At 35.7% G+C, this 18,962-nt stretch overlaps 1 protein-coding gene across 2 annotated transcripts in view; it reads right to left on the reverse strand.

Annotated features, from left to right (window-relative positions):
• EPHA3 (EPH receptor A3) overlaps positions 1 to 18,962 on the reverse strand; it is a 364,896-nt gene that overhangs the window by 65,076 nt on the left and 280,858 nt on the right. The window contains exons 6-9 of one of the 2 annotated variants that reach the window (XM_032630294.1): positions 17,991 to 18,115; positions 14,774 to 14,936; positions 7,463 to 7,565; positions 6,700 to 6,767 (exon numbers count right to left, since the gene is read on the reverse strand). In XM_032630294.1, coding sequence (XP_032486185.1) covers positions 6,700 to 6,767; positions 7,463 to 7,565; positions 14,774 to 14,936; positions 17,991 to 18,115 — 459 coding nt within the window. The remainder of the gene's footprint in view (positions 1 to 6,699; positions 6,768 to 7,462; positions 7,566 to 14,773; positions 14,937 to 17,990; positions 18,116 to 18,962) is intronic. The other variant, XM_032630295.1, reaches the window with a different exon arrangement.

Here is an 18,962-nt window from a genome sequence, read left to right on the forward strand (position 1 = left end):
CATTGGTGAAAATGGGGTGTTAAAATCCCCTACTATGATTGTGTTACTGTTGATTTCCCCTTTTATGGCTTCTAGCATTTGCCTTATGTATTGAGGTTCTCCTACGTTGGTTCATAAATATTTACAATTGTTATATCTTCTTCTTGGATTGATCCCTTGATCATTATGTAGTGTCCTTCTTTGTCTTTTGTAATAGTTTTTATTTTAAAGTCTGTTTTGTGTGATATGAAAATTGCTACTCCAACTTTCTTTTGATTTCCATTTGCAAGGAGTATCTTTTTCCACCCCCTCACTTTCAGTCTGTATGTGTCCCTAGGTCTGAATTGGGTCTCTTGTAGACAGCATATGTACGGATTTTGTTTTTGTATCCTTTCAGCCAGTGTATGTCTTTTGGTTTGAGCATTTAATCTGTTTACATTTAAGGTAGTTATTGATATGTATGTTCCTCTTACCATTTTGTTAATTGTTTTGGGTTTGTTATTTCAGGTCTTTTCCTTCTCTTGTGTTTCCTTCCTAGTGAAGTTCCTTTGGCATTTGTTGTAAAGCTGGTGTGGTGGTGCTGAATTCTCATAGCTTTTGCTTGTCTGTGAAGGTTTTAATTTCTCTGTCAAATCTGAATGAGATCCTTGCTGGGTAGAGTAATCTTGGTTTTAGTTTTTTCCCTTTTGTCACTTTAAATATGCCTTGCCACTCCTTTCTGGCTTGCAGAGTTTCTGCTGAAAGATCAGCTATTAACCTTATGGGGATTCCCTTGTATGTTATTTGTTGCTTTTAATATTTTTCCTTTGTATGTAATTTATGATAGTTTGATTAATATGTGTTGGCATGTTTCTCTTTGGATTTATCCTGTATGGGACTCTGCATTTCTTAGACTTGACTGACTATTTCCTTTCCCATATTAGGGAAGTATTCAACTATAATCTCTTCAAATATTTTCTCAGTTCCATTCTCTTCTCTTCTTCTTCTGGGACCCCTGTAATTCAAATGTTAGTGCATTTAATGTTGTCCCAGAGGTCTCTGAGACTGTCCTCAATTCTTTTCATTCTTTTTTCTTTATTCTGCTCTGTGATAGTTATTTCCACTCTTTTATCTTCCAGGTCACGTATCCATTCTACTGCCTCAGTTATTCTGCTATTGATTCCTTCCAGAGAATTTTTAATTTCATTTTTTGTGTTGTTCATCATTGCTTGTTTGTTCTTTAGTTCTTCTAGGTCCTTGTTAAACGTTTCTTGTATTTTCCCCACTCTATTTCCAAGATTTTGGATCATCTTTTCTAACATTACTCTGAATTCTTTTTCAGCTAGACTGCTTATTTCCTCTTCATTTATTTGGTCTGGTGTTTTTTTCCCTTGCTCCTTCATCTGCTGTGTGTTTTTCTGTCTTCTCATTTTGCTTAACTTACTGTGTTTGGGGTCTCCTTTTCACAGGCTGCAGGCTTGTAGTTCCCATTGTTTTTGGTGTCTGCCCCCAGTGGCTATGGTTGGTTCAGTGGGTTGTGTAGGCTTCCTGGTGGAGGGGACTAGTGCCTGTGTTCTGGTGGATGAGGCTGGATCTTGTCTTTCTGGTGGGCAGGTCCATGTCTGGTGGTGTGTTTTGGGGTGTCTGTGGACTTATTATGATTTTAGGCAGCCTCTCTGCTAATGGGTGGGGTTGTGTTCCTGTCTTGCTAGTTTTTTGGCATAGGGTGTCCAGCACTGTAGCTTGCTGGTCGTTGAGTAGAGCTGGGTCTTAACATTGAGATGGAGGTCTCTGTGAGAGCTTTTGGTGTTTGATATTACTTGGAGCCAGGAGGTCTCTGGTGGACCAATGTCTTGAACTCGGCTCTCCCACCTCAGAGGCACAGGCCTGACACCCGGCCGGAGCACTAAGACCCTGTCAGCCACATGGCTAAGTAAAACTTTCTTGGCCTTTCACAGGTAACCTGACTCGGACAGAATGGATAGAGATGGGTGGGTGGAACTCGTAGAGTCGCAGGCACCTCCAACGCGTCCACTCTGGGCAGCTCCTCCTGGAGAGCCGCCTGTGACTTACACAGGATCCCCAGTTGGGACATGGATTCTTAATGGTGATATATTTTTTCATTTGGTACACTATATTATTGAAGGTGTTTTTAATATCCTAAAATAACAAATAAAATCAGACATTATCTTTTTCTAATAATATCAGAAAAATACATTTTTAAATGTATTTTAAATACATTTTTTAAATGTATTTTAAAAAATACATTTTTTAAAAAATGTATTTATTTATTTTTGGCTGCGTTGGGTCTTCATTTTTGCATGCAGGCTTTCCCTAGTTGCGGGGAGTGGGGGTTACTTTTTGTTGCCGTGTGTGGGCTTCTCATTGCGGTGGCTTCTCTTGTTGCAGAGAGCAGGCTCTAGGGCATACAGGCTCAGTATATGTGGCACACGGGCTTAGCTGCTCTGCAACATGCGGGATCTTCCCAGACCAGGGCTTGAGCCCATGTCCCCTGCATTGGCAGGCAGATTCTCAACCACTGCGCCACCAGGGAAGTCTCTGATATCACTTTTTAATAGAAGAATCTTACTGGCAAAATTGCAGCTGAACATTCTGGAATTACTGAAGATTCTTTGAGCCAGTTTTGTATAATAGTTCATATGAAATAGGTGTAGGGACTGTGATGACAGCAATTGTTCCTAAGAGCCTTCATCACAATGGACATTTGGCCAATGAGTCCAGGATTTCAGAGTCTGGGCTAAGATGTGATTAGTTTGTTGATCTACAGGGTGACTTTGTGAATGCCATGTTACCTCACATAATAATTTATGTTCCTGGGAAGTTTCCATAGAGGTTTTGAGTAAAAAAATATAGGGATAAGAATAAATGGATTATGAAAGATGGGAGGTAAAAACTATTTTCCTTAGCTACTTCTTCAGATGTTTTTTGTTTTGTTTTGTTTTTTTGGTACGCAGGCCTCTCACTGTTGTGGAGCACAGGCTCCGGATGCACAGGCTCAGCGGCCATGGCTCACGGGCCTAGCCGCTCCGCAGCATGTGGGATCTTCCCGGACCGGGGCATGAACCCGTGTCCCCTGCATCAGCGGGCGGACTCTCAACCACTGCGCCACCAGGGAAGCCCTCTTCAGATGATTTTGAGACAGCAAAATGGGAATGGGAGGTGAGGGAGCACATGGAAAATGTAGGAGAAGATAGGTCAGTGCCACTCCTCCCTCTGCCTGGTGTTGACCCTGACACTGCAAAAGACTGGCCACTCTCCATCCAGAGGCAGAGTGTAGATAATTTGAGATGACACCCATATCTAGGGAGTCAACATCCACTGAAATGGGGAGATAGTAAGTTTTTTGCCCTTTCTTTGGGCAAACTGTGAGTGGAGTAGGTTTTGAAGAACTCTACTTTTCTATTTCTTCCACTTTGAATAGCACAGCACAAAGAATCTGCCAGGCATCAGAGAAAGAAAGCTCTGGAAAACTTGCTCTTCAAGTGCCTAGCATTGAGTGCCTGTCATTGTAGTTAGTGCCCAGTAAATGACAGAGACTATCGCCATTATCAGTATCTTCATATTAAGAATGCTTATTCACAAATATGAATATCATTGAGGTTTCCCAGAGACAGAATTTGGGCTTAGAAATGCCCGTTTCTTTGGAGCTCATGCATCAATTTGCATGCTTCTGCTGTTTATTATAAACATCATTTCTTTCTATAAAAACAGTCAGTCTTTAGTACAATGGTCTACTATAATTTATTATCACACTAAAACTATTTCTACATTATCAGTACTAAAACACTTTACTGTTGAAACAAGAAACAGATTAAGGAAAGCTATCATACTTTTCTTGCTTTGGGGTAAGGAAAACAGTAAAAGTAACCATAGATTTAATAAAAGACGTTAGGAAATGAAGTCTTCTCAGAATCTTTTTGTTTAGTCAATTTGGTTACATTTTAAAGAAGACAGTCAAATGGAGGCTAGAATATGTGATCATCCGATTTTGATTTTCCACTGGTCATAGTAAAGTCAGGAAACAGTAAGGTAAGAAAATCTAGCATTCCTTTCCAAGGGAAAAAATAGCACTTTTAAAAATAAGGTGAAAATGAAATTTTTTTTCTGGTAAACAATCACAAATATTTTACCTTGCTGAACTTAAGGAAATCAATTTGGGAGAGACTTACTGGCAAAATAGGGGTATGGGGTTAAGAGATACGAATTACTACATATAAACTAGATAAGCAACAGGATATATTGTTATCGCACAGGGAATTATAGCCATTATCTTGTAATAATTTTTAATGGCATATAATCTATAAAAATCCTGAATCACTATGCTATACATCTGAAACTAATATAATATTGTAAACCAACTGTACTTAAATTTAAAAAAGGAATTGACAAAGAAGATTATAAAATGATTTGTTAGGAACAATGTCTCAAACATTTTAAATAAGTGCTGGCTTCAAACAGCCTTGAAAGTGTGCTTTAGAGTCACCATTCCGTTCCTGTCAGCCCTAGAGAGGATATGTATTATTAACTAATCTAAAAATTCCCAAATAAAATCCCAAATAAAATCATTCCCAAATAAAATCAATCAATTCATTGTGATTGATTAAAGTTAAGTAAATTGCTTTTCTATCTGCATGACATTTAGGGAAACAATACAAGTATAAACACACACACACACATCTCCAAGAAAAATGGCCTGTTCGCTGTGGGAGCTTTGACTGCTGATTTTTAACTGCTGTCCCCAGAGGTTCCAGGAATCAGGTGATTCAGGATGCAAGCACATAATCCCTTCACACCAATAATTAAGAGCAACACACAGAGTAACTGGGCTGTGTCAAGAAAACCAGATAATAAACACATGCACACGTGTTAAGCTGCACTACTTTACAGCTCATTCTGTGCAAACACAGTAATTTACATTTCCATTTTACCAGCATGAGTTGCCCTAAGGATAGCAAAAAAGTAAAAAGGCCCAGCCAGAGAGGGCAAGGGGACAGGATCTTAGGAGGTGAAACACATTTCTTTCCTTTTGAAGCAATATTATAGGATTTGTAACAAGGCTGGAGGGAATAGTTCATAGCTAGAGCTTTTCAAAGTAATACGAAATAAATGGTCTGAAATAAACCAGCTGTAGCATTAAGACGCAGAAAGTTTATGACATGCATATACTTTATGCCCTTGCAGCTAGGATAAAACACATTTCTTTTTTGTTTGGCTATCATAAGGATATTATGCATTTGAAGAAAATTAAAGTTTCAACAAACTCCACCATAAAAAGCAACAGCTAAAGCAGATTGAAGTGATAGAGAAACCTGCTTACAATTGGCACACAGAAATTTATCAGTGCTGCAAGTTCACGAGGTGTATAATTCCTGTATAAAGAACCAAATCAATATGGTCTTGCCCTAAAGACAATATTTACATCGATTGTCCAACTCAGATTAAGAACAACTTAATCCACAGGAATGCAACTACTCTGACTAATTTATGCATGGTGAATGTGACTCAGTGTTTTGTGGGATTGTGAAGAAAAAGCTAGATAAATATCCTGTGATTTGTTCATGCACTCTTTTAAGACTTTTGAGTTGGTAACCTAACTAATCTGGAATGAGATATTGATATTAGGAAGGTGACACTTGGGCTTTTTTGTGAATTATTCTACAATGACTTCAATGAGATGGACGAAACAAACAGTGCTCTCTGCAACCTCTGCCATTCTGTCCATCCTACTTCAATTTACATTTTGGAAAACATTTTTTTTTTTCAATCTACTATATTCCTCCTACATGGTAGCAACAGGTCATCAAGTTTTTACTGTCAAGCTACAACCTTTAGATGGAAAGCCAATTACTGATACAAAGTATGTTGAACTGAAAGTTATTTTCAGAAAGCAAAAGTGAAAGCCAAAGAAACTAATGCTTACAAGACTATATTAATTACATTGAGATTATTTGAGAGCATATAGGCATGAGTATGGTCTCTGTACTAATTCCACGAGAACATGCTATTCCCTTTAAGGCTGATGATTAGTAATTGCCACAATAACCCAGCCATAGTTTGGAAAAGCAAAACACCTGGAATGATTTGTTTCACCAGAAGAAAAAAAATGAGTCTTTTTATTAGATATAAACACTTGGTTTCTTAAAAGAGTATTTCTTTCAGAGAAATATTAAAAAGAGACTAAATTGATTGGTATTAAAATAAGGGGCAAAAGCCCTGGCTTTCCTACCAGTTGGATATCATGTAACTCCAAAATAAACAGTTTATTCTAAAGGCTCTCCCCTGGTTGGTTGACAAAGTGGAGTAAGCCGTTTCACATAAACAGAGGTTGTTTATATTTACTTGGCAGTTAGGAAAGGGAAAAGGCTCCTATTTAGATTTTAGCAAATAGTTAGTAATAAGGAAATTGAAGATATGCTTTGCCTGTCAGCCATGCGGAGCCGACTATAGTATCTACTCCGCATCATGTGCATTATTTGAATATAAACCACCAGTTACCCTTCACGTTAGCTTAAGTATGCTGAAATGCAGCCATGTAAAAATTACTTAATGCAGAGCCGTGGATTCCCTTCTCTGTTTAAAATAAATTTGACTTGCTCAGTTTTCCCATAAAACTACTTTTGAATTCTCTTTGTCAGGGGGGAAGTTATCCAATTACAAATCAACAACTGCTAAAGCTGAAATGGTAAAGCCAAAACGGCAGCAAATAGTTTAGAAACTTACAATGTCCATTCCCAAAATGAAGTCTTTTTTCATCCGCACCATGTTTTGACTTGTTATAGCCACAAAACCTAGAGGTAAATCAAAGGAAGAGAACACAGAAAGAAAATATACTTAAAACAATTATGTATGTTCAGAATGTGCAAAGCACAGAAAATAAAGCATTTTGCACAAACAATTAAATGCTTTAGTGAAAGTTTAATGACTTCATATTTTCTAAATCCTCTAGAGAAAGCCTCTTTCTCTGGGGACCCTGGAGAGCTGCCTAATGAGGAGATATGGAGAGATGCTACCCCACTGTGCAGACCCCTTCAGTTCAGTTTTTATAATGGCCCTAGAAAGTGTTTATAGTATTTTTTTTAAAAAACGACTGCTGTTAGAATGAATGAAGGGTAAAGTTTCCATTGTTAGTGATTAGTGCTGTGCAGTGTTACCAGTGTTCTGGGTGAGAAAGTGTCAGGGAAATCTGGGGTGTATTTGATGAGAGAAGGGATAAATGAAAAAAGAAAGTAAAAACCAAGAGTGAGGTCAAAAGAAGTGGTGGGTGTTGGAGACTGAGGCAAGAATTTAATGAAAAAAAGAAACTCAAAACTAAAGATGGAGAATCAAAAGAAAGGGAGGAAAAAAAGAAATATCTACAATACAAGTGGAGACATTCTTATTGTTAAAATATTTTATTGACCACACTTTTCAGATTTTAGTGGCAATTGAGGGGAGCAAGCAATGCAATAATGAAAGTAAGTCATAAAACAGACTGTGAACTCACCTCCCAATCAAAATGTAGGTGACGACTGCGAGGAGAATAATTGCTACTGCCGCTGAAATGGCAATCATTACCACTTGGCTATTTTCCCCGGAAATGGAGAAAGCTGTGAGGTTCGAGAGAAAAAATAAGAAACGATCAGGCATTAACACATCATAACTAACAGCTATGTGAAAATGTTGATAAATTAAGTCCTATTTATTTTGCTTTTACCTAAAATATGGCTTCTTGTCTGATACAATGTAAAAAGAATTCTTCACTGAGTGTAAAAAATAGACATTTTGTATAATTTTACTTGAAATTTCTGATTAATAAGATTAAATACTCTGCTTTCACTGACATCAATCAAAACTATTTGGGCATCTACTGCATAAAATATGCTGGACTTGTTTTCTCTGTACTCATTGGCAAGAAACTCATCAAATAAACAGTAATTATCAGAGAAATATAGGGAATAGGTAAGATTCCCCAGGATGAAACTATAAAAACGTTCTCATTAGATTGTTTATTCTCCAGTATCTGTATTTATTTAAAAGGTGGTATCATACCTGTCCTATGGACCCCAACACATGTTACCAACAAATTGTTCCTGTCCCTGTATTTCCTACCTTTGTAGATGGCCCATCATTCATTCACTCACCAACATGAGGTATTGGCAAAAATTGTCCAGGAGCCAAATCTGGCCTGCCGTCAGTTTTTGTATAGCTCAGAAGCTTAGAAAAATTTACATTTTTTAAATGGTTGCAAAAAGTCAAAAGAAGATTCTGTGATATATGAAAATTATATAAAATTCAAATTTTTGTGTCTATAAATAAAATTACATTGGAACACAGCCACATTCATTTATTTGTACATTGTCTATGGCTGCTTTTATGCTACAATTAGCCAAGTTAGGTAGGAGCAACAGAGACTGTATGTACACAAAGCCTAAAATAGTTATTCTCTAGCCCCTTACAGAAAATGTTTACTGACCCTTGACCTAAACCAATGATTCTCTAACTTTAATGTTCACATAAATCATTTGAGGACCTTTTGGAAAAAGCAGTTTCTGATAGACCATAAATATAAAGTCACCTTGTCCTCTCCCTCTCCTGATTTTTCTATATCCAATTAATCACCAAATTCTTTTAAATATTTTAGTTTCTGTCTTCACTTCTCTCCTGGATTACAATAAGAAATTCCCAATGGATCTCTACTTGCAGGCCTTTCCTATCTTCTACCTGGCCACCAGAATATTCCTTCTAAGCCATGAGTTTGATTATGTCATTCTCATGCAGGGCTCTCCATCACTTTCTGGATAAAATTCATGTAAAACCATTTAGGATCTGTTCTCTGCCTAAATCCCCAGGCTCACCTGCTAACAAAATCTATAAGCATTCTAATCTCTACACTCTCTAAAATATACTCAGTTCCTGGAACATTCCCTCTCATGCACTCATACTTTAATATATATTGTTTTTGTAGTAAATGCTGATTAAACAAATGAATCAGTGCTGTATCAAAAGAAAAGCTCAGAAGAGAGGGTTTAGTTATACTATCAGCTCTCCAGAAGCCAATATCACATCTTGAACCTGATGAAAAATCTAAGGTTGGAAGTTTTTCTCTAAAATAATGCAGTTTAGGGAATAAATGATATAAATAAAGAAACATGGCAGATAGGCTGTTAAAAGTTTTCTAAGCATCTGAAAAAAGAACTCAGAGTGTGGCAGGATGGTATACTCATAATATAAACTGTTGCAAGCACTTTATTCTTTACTACCAGAAAACTATTGTTTATGCCACCGTGGCAGTCGTGGGAGTGCCTGTTAGGATCTCCCTACTGCCAAGCCTGCAGTGGGCAGACAGCTCGCAGCTGCTGCACCTTCAGGATCCACTGCAGCCACGCTCTCCTCAATGACAAAACATGGCAAGGGAACTGCAGCCAGGCCATTTCTGCCCAATGCAGTGGTCCTGTAAGGGCAATCTTCATGCTGAGGCTCCCCGTTGGTTTGGTGAGACCCTCAGAGCTGCATTGCTCTCTGAGGGTCCCCCTCCTTAACCCTCTGCCTTCTCTCTGTCTTCATAGATGGCTGACCTACCTCTCAGTCTCAGGCTCTGCTTGGCCATTTCTGTTCCTCCCCTTTTACCTTTTATCTGTATCCCCACACTCCCTGAAGCTCACACAATTCCACCTTAATATCTGCTTCACAGAAGACATGGACTGATACATTCCTATCCACTGGCTATAGATCTGTGAATCATTTGTAAATAACTTAACCTTGTAATTCAATAATGCTCCATGAACATATAATAATCACTTTATCTCATGCTTTTCACTTTGCATAGTGTAGCAACTTATAAAGAGCAGCAAGTTCTGAATTCGCTGGTAAATTTTAGCCAGTTTGTAAAATAAATGTCAGTGAAACTGGTAGAGGAAACATGATAGAAAAAAGAAGAATTCTCTATTTCTTTTCTTGTCAAAGACAGGATTAAACTAGACCTCTCTACAATTTCCTCTAGCTCCAGATATCTATGAATCCCAGAGACTATCTAAAAGCACATAACCAAATCAGATCATTTTTGGTTACTGAATTGGCAAACATTTGAATGAATAGTATTGATTAAATTGTATGTTATACAGTTGTCTAATAATTTTATGTGGCATACTGGCAAAAACTGATACCTATTATGTCAGGAATTCAGTTTGAATATGTTTTCCCACAAGCACACTGCTCGCCCTGGCTCTAGTCCCTTCCCATTTTTGTCCATCCTACACATGCTGTCCACTCTGCCTAAAGCAGACTGGCAAGGAGCTCGTTCTCGTGAACCAGAATGACTGGCTTTGTACCAATCTGCTGTGTGACATAATAATATGATTGTTGTGAGGATTAAAGGAGTTAAACACCTAGAACAGTGCTAAACATACAATAAGGGTTTAATAAATGTTATATATTTTTATTATTTCATTTTCCTGGTAAAGAATTGGCAAAAGTACTCCATATCCCACAAAATTACATATGAATATCTAATTTTGGTATATAAAGTTCTCTATATAATGATTCCATTCTACCTTTGTCAGGCTTTCTTTATGTCCCCTAAAAATAGTGTCCAAGAGGTTAAAGTGGCTGCATACCCATTCATTAAAAACAACAAAAAGGCAGTATGAAACATTTAGGAGTGCTGACTAAATTGTCCCTGAGCTAATCTTCTTGAATAGTAATATCCAGTAGAATCCTCCATTTCCAATTCTCAGCTTTATCCCACATATTTTTGCTCTGGAAATTCCCTGGATGTTCAAATTATGTACGATTTATTTAAACACAAAACAAACACACACACACAGACACACACACACACCCTGAGTGCTTACTATACTATTATACCAGGTAATATTTTAAGCACTTTACAAACAACAATTAATTTAATCAACATAAAAACCCTATTGAGTCATGCACGATGATCTTTCCCAATTTCCAGACAGGGAAGCTGAGGCAGTGAAAGTTGAAGCAGCTTGTCGAGGTCATCCCAATACATGGCAGCTCCCTTTAGGGTTCTTTCTCTAACTCCTACATTGTGCCTGCCGTTCTCAGGCACAAAGCACACACTCTGGATTCAGTTTCTGCCCACTGAGACTTTCCAGACAGATGGACTGCCTGTTTTCCCAAACATATCACACTGTTTCTTAAAGTCTGGGACTTCTTGCTTTGGTGGATGTCACCTTTGTTCTAGGAAGGTCCTTTTACTCATATACACTCTATGCTTTCTGTGGGACTTTTAGCATGACCTTTTTTTTTTTTAATATGCAATAGCAGCACTGGATCAGTACTCCAAAATCTGGAGGCTCACTGACTCCACTTACTAGCTATGTAGTCTCAGAAAAAACATATAAAACTCTGTGTCCTAGACCATGGATAAAAGGAAATCATAGTATCTTAATAGCTTACAGAACAGGATCAAATGAAATGTTTACGCAAATGCTTTTCATACTGTCACAAAAATACATGGGTTCTAAAATCAGATCGATCATTTACCAATTGTATAACTTTAGAAATCTTACTTAACCTCTCTATGCCTCAGTTTCCTCTTCTGTAAAGTGATGATAATAAATGTAAAGCACTGACACATAAATAGTAAGAAACTTTAAAGCACTTAGGAAAATATATAATCCACTATGCCTCTATATTGTTACTGTAAACAAGATCAAAAAATACTAATTAAATTCCAGGTAGAAATACACTATTTTCTACTAAGAAACATTTATATGTGTTATGAATAAAACTTTATAATTAAAAAATACTAAAAACTAGAATAAGCAGCAAACTGTTAAAGAAATCCAAACATGAGCCTTTTTTTATATCTTTTAAATATCAATCTATAACAAATAAGACTTTTAAATCCTTAGAGTTTTAATGAATATAACATTTTGATTTATAAAAATGGAGAGTTTTGATTTTTGTCTTTTTTCCCCTTAAGGCAAAAGGTAATTTTTAAACCTATATTTACTTATATTTAAAGTCTGGAAGAATTCTATGGTAAAGCAGTAAGAGTAAACTGATTAAAAAAAAAAATCAAACTGTGCAACTCAAAGATTTTTATAAAAGGAGAGGAGGGATATTAAAAAAGTTCCCTTTCTCTCTATGCTCTTTTCATCTGCTCTATCAATCAATGGAAATATAGCAAATATAAAACTTATTTGCAAAAGTCCTAAGACCCTGAAGTTTTTAAATGGGCTATTTCTTAAACCTCAGACACTGAAGCCTCATTAGAAGATCACGCATAACACTGTCACAACTATATCTGTGGTAAATCTGGAATCACATTAAAATTTTAGAATTTGTTGTTGTTGCGAATTTATTTATCAGATAGGGTTAAGTGCTAATTAAGAACAAGAGAGGTTAGACTGATATTCCAAAATATGCATCAATATAATACATATTTATCTAATGGTGTTCTGCCCCTCTTGCCCCCCAATATGCCTAATTTCTACCACATGATATAATAAACATTTGATTTTTATATTTCTGTGATTTGTGATCTCTCTTGCTACAGCAAATCTAGGTTTTGTTGTTAATTCCAATAACTATTTAAAAGTTTGAAAAAATTCAATCTATAAGCATTTCAAAGCAAAGAACTTGCTTTGCGCCACTTAAAGTTTACAAAAAGATTTAGAATTACAAACGTTAAATTGCAATTATATTTTGTTATTGTGTCATCTAAAATTTTAAATTTGTTTTAAACCTTGTTCACGTGGATTTCCATGGTATTTTGCAGCATTTTGTTTCTAGTGTCCTCAAAGAGTGATTTCTCCATATTCATTCCATCACAGGAGGATTAGGAGAGGTCTTGAAGTACAGTCTCCACATCTGAGACTTGAATCCCCTTCGATATCCAAGGAGGAATGGTTCTAGGACCCCCTACAGATACCAAAATCTGAGGATGCTCAAGTCCCTTACATAAAGTGGTGTAGTATTTGCATATAACCTAAGCACATCCTGCCCTATAATTTAAACCATCTCTAGATTACTTACAACACCTAATACAACTTAATGCTATGTAAATAGTTGCTGGATTGCCACAAACTAAAGCTGTGCTTTCTGGAACTTTCTGGAATTTTTTTGTATATATTATATCTATATAATATGCATTAAATTTTATTGAAGTATACTTGATTTACAATGTATTAATTTCTGCTGTACAGCAAAGTGACTCAGTTATACATATATAGATTATTTTTCAAATTCTGTCATATTCTTTTCCATTATGGGTTATCACAGGATATTAGATATAGCTTTGTATATTTTTGATCTAAGGTTGGTTGGATCTACGGATGTGGAACCTGTGGATCTGGAGGGCCAAGTGTGTAGATTTATGTTTTTGAGGATGGCAGCTCTCCTTTGAGTAGAAGAATTGTCATGTTTCATCTGTGCGATAATAATTTCTAACACTAGATTCTTATACCCTGTAGAAGGTAGAGCTTGTTATTGTAAACGGCATTTCTAATTGTTTGACAAAAAGTGTGCCATAAAATATTTACTTTATCATATTAACTTAAACAACTTTTATAATTTTTGTTAATCTTGAATGTTTCTATGAGGGATGAAATTTGGGCATAAAATATTACCATACCAATAACAATGTGATTTTATACCATGAATAAAATATTCAGAAAATAGGAAACATAGATGCCAGGGAGAAATGGCAAATTGTAACTGTCAAAAGAGATTACTGTGTGTCCTTTCGGTAGAATGCTAGGCATTGTCAGACTCTCCCTGGATAATCTGTTTCTAAAGGGTGTTCATCTTTGATTGTCTTCCTGGCCTGTTTTTCAACTATGAAGTTAGTTGTAGACAACGAATAGTTATATATGTGATTTTTCTCATTACAACTAGAATGATATATTCACTAGAGATATGACTGTTTTATGTGCATTAGAAAAGATGACCCCAATCATTATACTTATTGTCTTATAGTATATTAACCAGTTTTGGACAGAGTAACCAATTTGTTTAAGTATTTCTGATTGTCTACACACTCATACACAAAAACAGACACAACATATACAAATATGTATGTATATGTGTATATGTATCTGTTCTTCAAATTTCTCTTTAAATCAGTTTACTCTCTTACTAGTCTCTTCATTAATTAATAAGTTAAATAAAATTTTTAATTTGTGTTCATTTTATATTAATATCATAGCCATGATTTTCCCTTTTGAAACTTATATTTTAGCAGAAGGTTTTTCTAATATGAAGTGAATGCATTTAAAGAAAATCAGAATGTTACTAGGAAAATGTTTGCCAATTTTAGATAAATTTAGTGTCAGACACACAGGACCAACCAAATTACTTGTGGATGTGAATGAGGTGATGAATCAGGTTTAGAAAATCCTTAACCTCCAAGTAATACAAGATTAAATGTGTTAAGGATTAAAACAATATTAAGCTCCTCATGGATCATCACGTTTCTTTTTTTGTAGTTCATTGAACCATACAATGAACCTGAAATATCTGAATTAACAGGTACTAGAAGTTAAAATGTTACCATATTAAATAATGACCCTCAAAGGAATTTATGGCCAATAGAAGATCAGAAGCATTCCAGGCATTAGAATATGTTCGATTTGTAAAAGAGAAACATACACACACACACACACAGATGTACACTTACACAAACACAAGTAAACAGACCCAATGCTATGCAAAATTGTTAAATGTCCCCCAAGCAATATACTTTCAATGTATCACATTTAGCTAAAACTTAGAGTGAGAATGAATTATCAGACACCTTTGCACCAGCCCTTTCCCCCATACACTATTTTGAAAAAATACGTACAGTCTGGGCTAGTTTCGAACTCAAACTTGCGACTGTTGGTCCCAAATCCAGCTGCGGTCCGGGCTCGGATTTGGAATACATACGTAGTATCAGGCTTGAGGCTACTGATGGTAACATTTGTGCCTCTTGCCCTGAGAATTGTATAACTTGTCTCTTGTTCCTGCTTTGAGGTAAGAAAAATCATGTTAAAATCGAATCTTCCTAATGCTGTCAAATGGTAAAAAGGTGAACCACTCAAAACGAATTCTTTCAAATTTTTAACACAGCTCATAGGACAGATAAAAGAGGTGACAATCATTTAACTTTCTGAATGTAATAGAGGCTTTTTTTTTTTTTTTTGCTGTACATGGGCCTCTCACTGCTGTGGCCTCTCCCATTGCAGAGCACAGGCTCTGGACGCGCAGGCTCAGTGGCCATGACTCACGGGCCCAGCCGCTCTGTGGCATGTGGGATCTTCCCGGACCAGGGCACGAACCCGTGTCCCCTGCATCGGCAGGTGGACTCTCAACCGCTGCGCCACTAGGGAAGCCCTAATAGGGGCAATTTTAAGCAAAAAAATTATTTACAGAATTTCCCAACTTGGATAAAATAATTTGTTCCCTGCACATAATGCAGGAAAATTTAGTTTTCATTTTTACCAATTACTGAATATGTGGATGAAAATAAGTTCTCTTCAAAGCTGAGGCTGAATGAAAGCTTCAGTCTAATTCCAAGAATAAACTTACAAAAACAAAAATGCCCCCTTGAATTAAACTTAACAGGAATGTCCTACTGATTCTCAGAAAATATTTCCATTAACTGTAAAATATTAAACTTAAAAAGGTCCAGGTTTTATGTATAAACTCTACATTAATAACTTTCTTAGTATCAGCTATATTTGCACTGTGTTGAATCTAAGTCACTATGGTTTGTAGAGACTAAAATCTTCAGATAAAAGTCTAGAAATATTTCCCAAAAGGATTTACATTGTACTTTAGGAGATTCACACTGCACATTAATTGTAAAGACTTTTTATGTCAAGCCTTGTTTACGAAAATGGACTACCAGGAATTGTGTTTTTCCTTTAACATACGTTAGTATATGAGCACTTTATGGGTCACCTAATTTCAAGTAATGGTGGAATATCCCTGTACCTGGTGTGGGACCTAGAGTGGGTGATATAGAACAATGCATATCCTCAACCAAAACTAAATAGAATATTACAGAAAAAATGTAGTGTGTTATAGATACTTTTTAGTTAAAAATGCTGGTTATGTATCAAATAGCATTTGAGTTAGTATATAAATAATGAAGAGGGCTGAATATATTTATTTTGTGGAAATCATTATTTCATGTGTTAAAAATAATTATTAATCATATACCCAGAACATGGCTCTGTTCATCATCATTAATGAACTAAACAGTCAAGAAAGCTAGACTTTGTAGAGCTTAAATTCTAGCAAAATGCTCAAAATATTTCTAAGCATCATATATATATTTGGAAATAATTTTAAAATTTATGAATGTATGCTCTAAAAAATGTTTATATAAAGTATATTAAAAATAATATTACACATAAATATGCATCAAATTTAAAATGCTTAGAGAATAATAGATTCAGTCATTCTTTTCCTGCACTAATTAATATTGTTTTAAAATATGGATGTATATTGTGCTTTGTTAGTGGAGTTTGAAATAAGTTCAGAAAATGCTTTATGTTTGTAAAAGATATGAAGGTAGTTTCGTAGTATTTTTGAATCAGCTTCATAGATCTACAAGTTGGGTGTTCCCTGGCTCTGCTATCCAATCTGAACTAAGGTGCATCATTAATTGTCTTTTTATTTTGTTGTATCATCTATAAAACATGGATTTTTATATTTGCCCAGTCTATTTTATCACACTTTTAAAAAGAGAAGATCATGATCAAGTGTGTACTTGACAGTACCACAGTGGATCACTGAAAGCTAGGAGATAACTTATTTATGGTTTTGGCACAGTGAGGTTTATAAGGTCTCACTTTCTTTCAGTAAAAGAGACATACCTTTTTCCCTGTAGGGGGCAGTATGAAAAAAATGGGATCACATTTGTGAAATACATTAACTTCAATAAACAGAATAACTACATAGTGCAAAGGAATGTTTATACATTGGTTTTTTTTTTTTTTGGACAACTGACCATACCACTAATTCTCATATCTCTAAAATAATCCATTTTCATGTAGAGGAAGGTATGCAACACAGGGGAAAACATACTACATGAGGAGTCATGGCTGCCAGAATTCAAAACAAAGATCTAATGTTTATTAGCAGTGAGGCTGTGAGAAATAATAGATAATGCCATCAACTCTCAGTTTTCTTATTTGTAAAAGAACCTATTTGCCCACTTTCATCAGATTATCAGACAGCTCAAAATAATGTATGCAGAAGTAGTCTGTAAATATAAACTATATCAACTCACAATTTGTTTTTATTTCATTTTAAAATACTTTGTAAACTGCAGCAGATACACAAATATGTCATGTTCATATTGGTAGCTATAAAACTACCCAGCTCTAATGATAAGATTTGAATACATCTTGCTTTCAAACCTAGCCATAATTTATAACCAGGGAGAAATAAGTGGTACTTAGAGTGATGAAATACTATGGCTTAAATTCTACTTATAAATAATCGTGTACCTATTTTTTATAATTGCATTACTGAACCACAATTTTATGATGTGAGGCAAACTTATCTACCCACTCTCATCTACATTTCCTTGTACAAAGTCAAGAAAGCTTTCCATCATTAGTTCAATAACACAATCGTTTCATTATTAATTCAATGTTCCTATCTGTATTGAAGGAAATTCATGTGAATGTGAAGGTCAGGAAATGATGCTTAAGGCAATGAACTCAGGAATAGTTCATCAATAGATTAAGGAATCGCTATATAATAGTTGGTAGAACAGGGGTCTCAGTGTGGAAGGACACAAATGTCATCTCTAATACCATAACTAGATGACTTAACGTTTGATAGTGACATCTTTTGCTATGGCTTATTGCTATAGAATGGAGGATATTTGACACAATGATTTCAAAACCCTCTTCTACCTATAAATCAAAGGTATCACACGACCAGAATTCTAAACAGAGCTCTTTCACTTGCTAGCAGTATCATTGGTTTCTCTGAAAGAGCACACTCACGATTAGGTAACCTCTTTCCCTACACAACTCAACCCTTTAACATTATCTCCCCACCTTTTCATAGTATTTGACCTCATAGTCCAATATGATCCCATTAGGATGTTCAGGTTCTTGCCAGGATAAAGAAATGCTGTTTCTGGATGTCCGATCTTTCTTAATCATCATGACAGGTGATGGAGCTGTAAAGAGAGGATGGGAGGGGATGATGGGATGAGGAAAATTAATCGGATTGGGAAGAGCAGAAAGGCAAGGGAACAAGCAAATGGAGTCTATTGTCATTCTAATCTTTGGCAAGAAAGCACTATTTCCATTTCAAAGGCTCTTGAATATTAATCTGGCCTCATATCAAGCCTCAGAAGCTGGATTATGGCCCTGGTACATACAGGCCTATGGAAGATGAGCTGAGATTTTCAGCTGCTGGTGGACTAGTGGCAAGTGAGCATATGTTTTCAATCTGCTACTATAATGTAAGCAATGAAGTATATTTGATATATTAAAAAAAGAACAAAACATCAGGACTACCTATTTGTTATAACGTTGCAAAGTTATTGCCAGATTCTTCAGTTCATTGGTAACATTTTCATATGCAACTCTGTAAGAAGACTGGAATCCATTATGCACAAGGAGTCCCATGGTATCCATAGGTAATAATAATATTCAGTGTATTGTAAAATAGGTAGGATTTAGGACATAGTACAATAGATCTTGACTTCTGACAAAAATCTCTCATGAATAAAAATATTTATCAGGAAGAAACAATCTCTGCTCTTACATTTTCATTTCTTAAAAATATATATATTTAGTAAGAAGTACTGAGGAAATGAGTACTCTTTGTGTCACAACTCTATAGATACATTTTGAGGCATCTTATTGGGTGATGACTCTATATTTGTTATGTTTTTCTATGCATTATCAAAAGTATAGAATATGAATAAAAAACTATCTGTTTGGATCAGATATCATAGGGTCACCATTTTTTTTAATGGAAGATTAAATATGTTTTAAGAGATATACTTCAAATCCTTC

This window comes from Phocoena sinus, chromosome 4 (genome assembly GCF_008692025.1).
Source record: "Phocoena sinus isolate mPhoSin1 chromosome 4, mPhoSin1.pri, whole genome shotgun sequence".
Lineage (NCBI taxonomy): Eukaryota > Metazoa > Chordata > Mammalia > Artiodactyla > Phocoenidae > Phocoena > Phocoena sinus.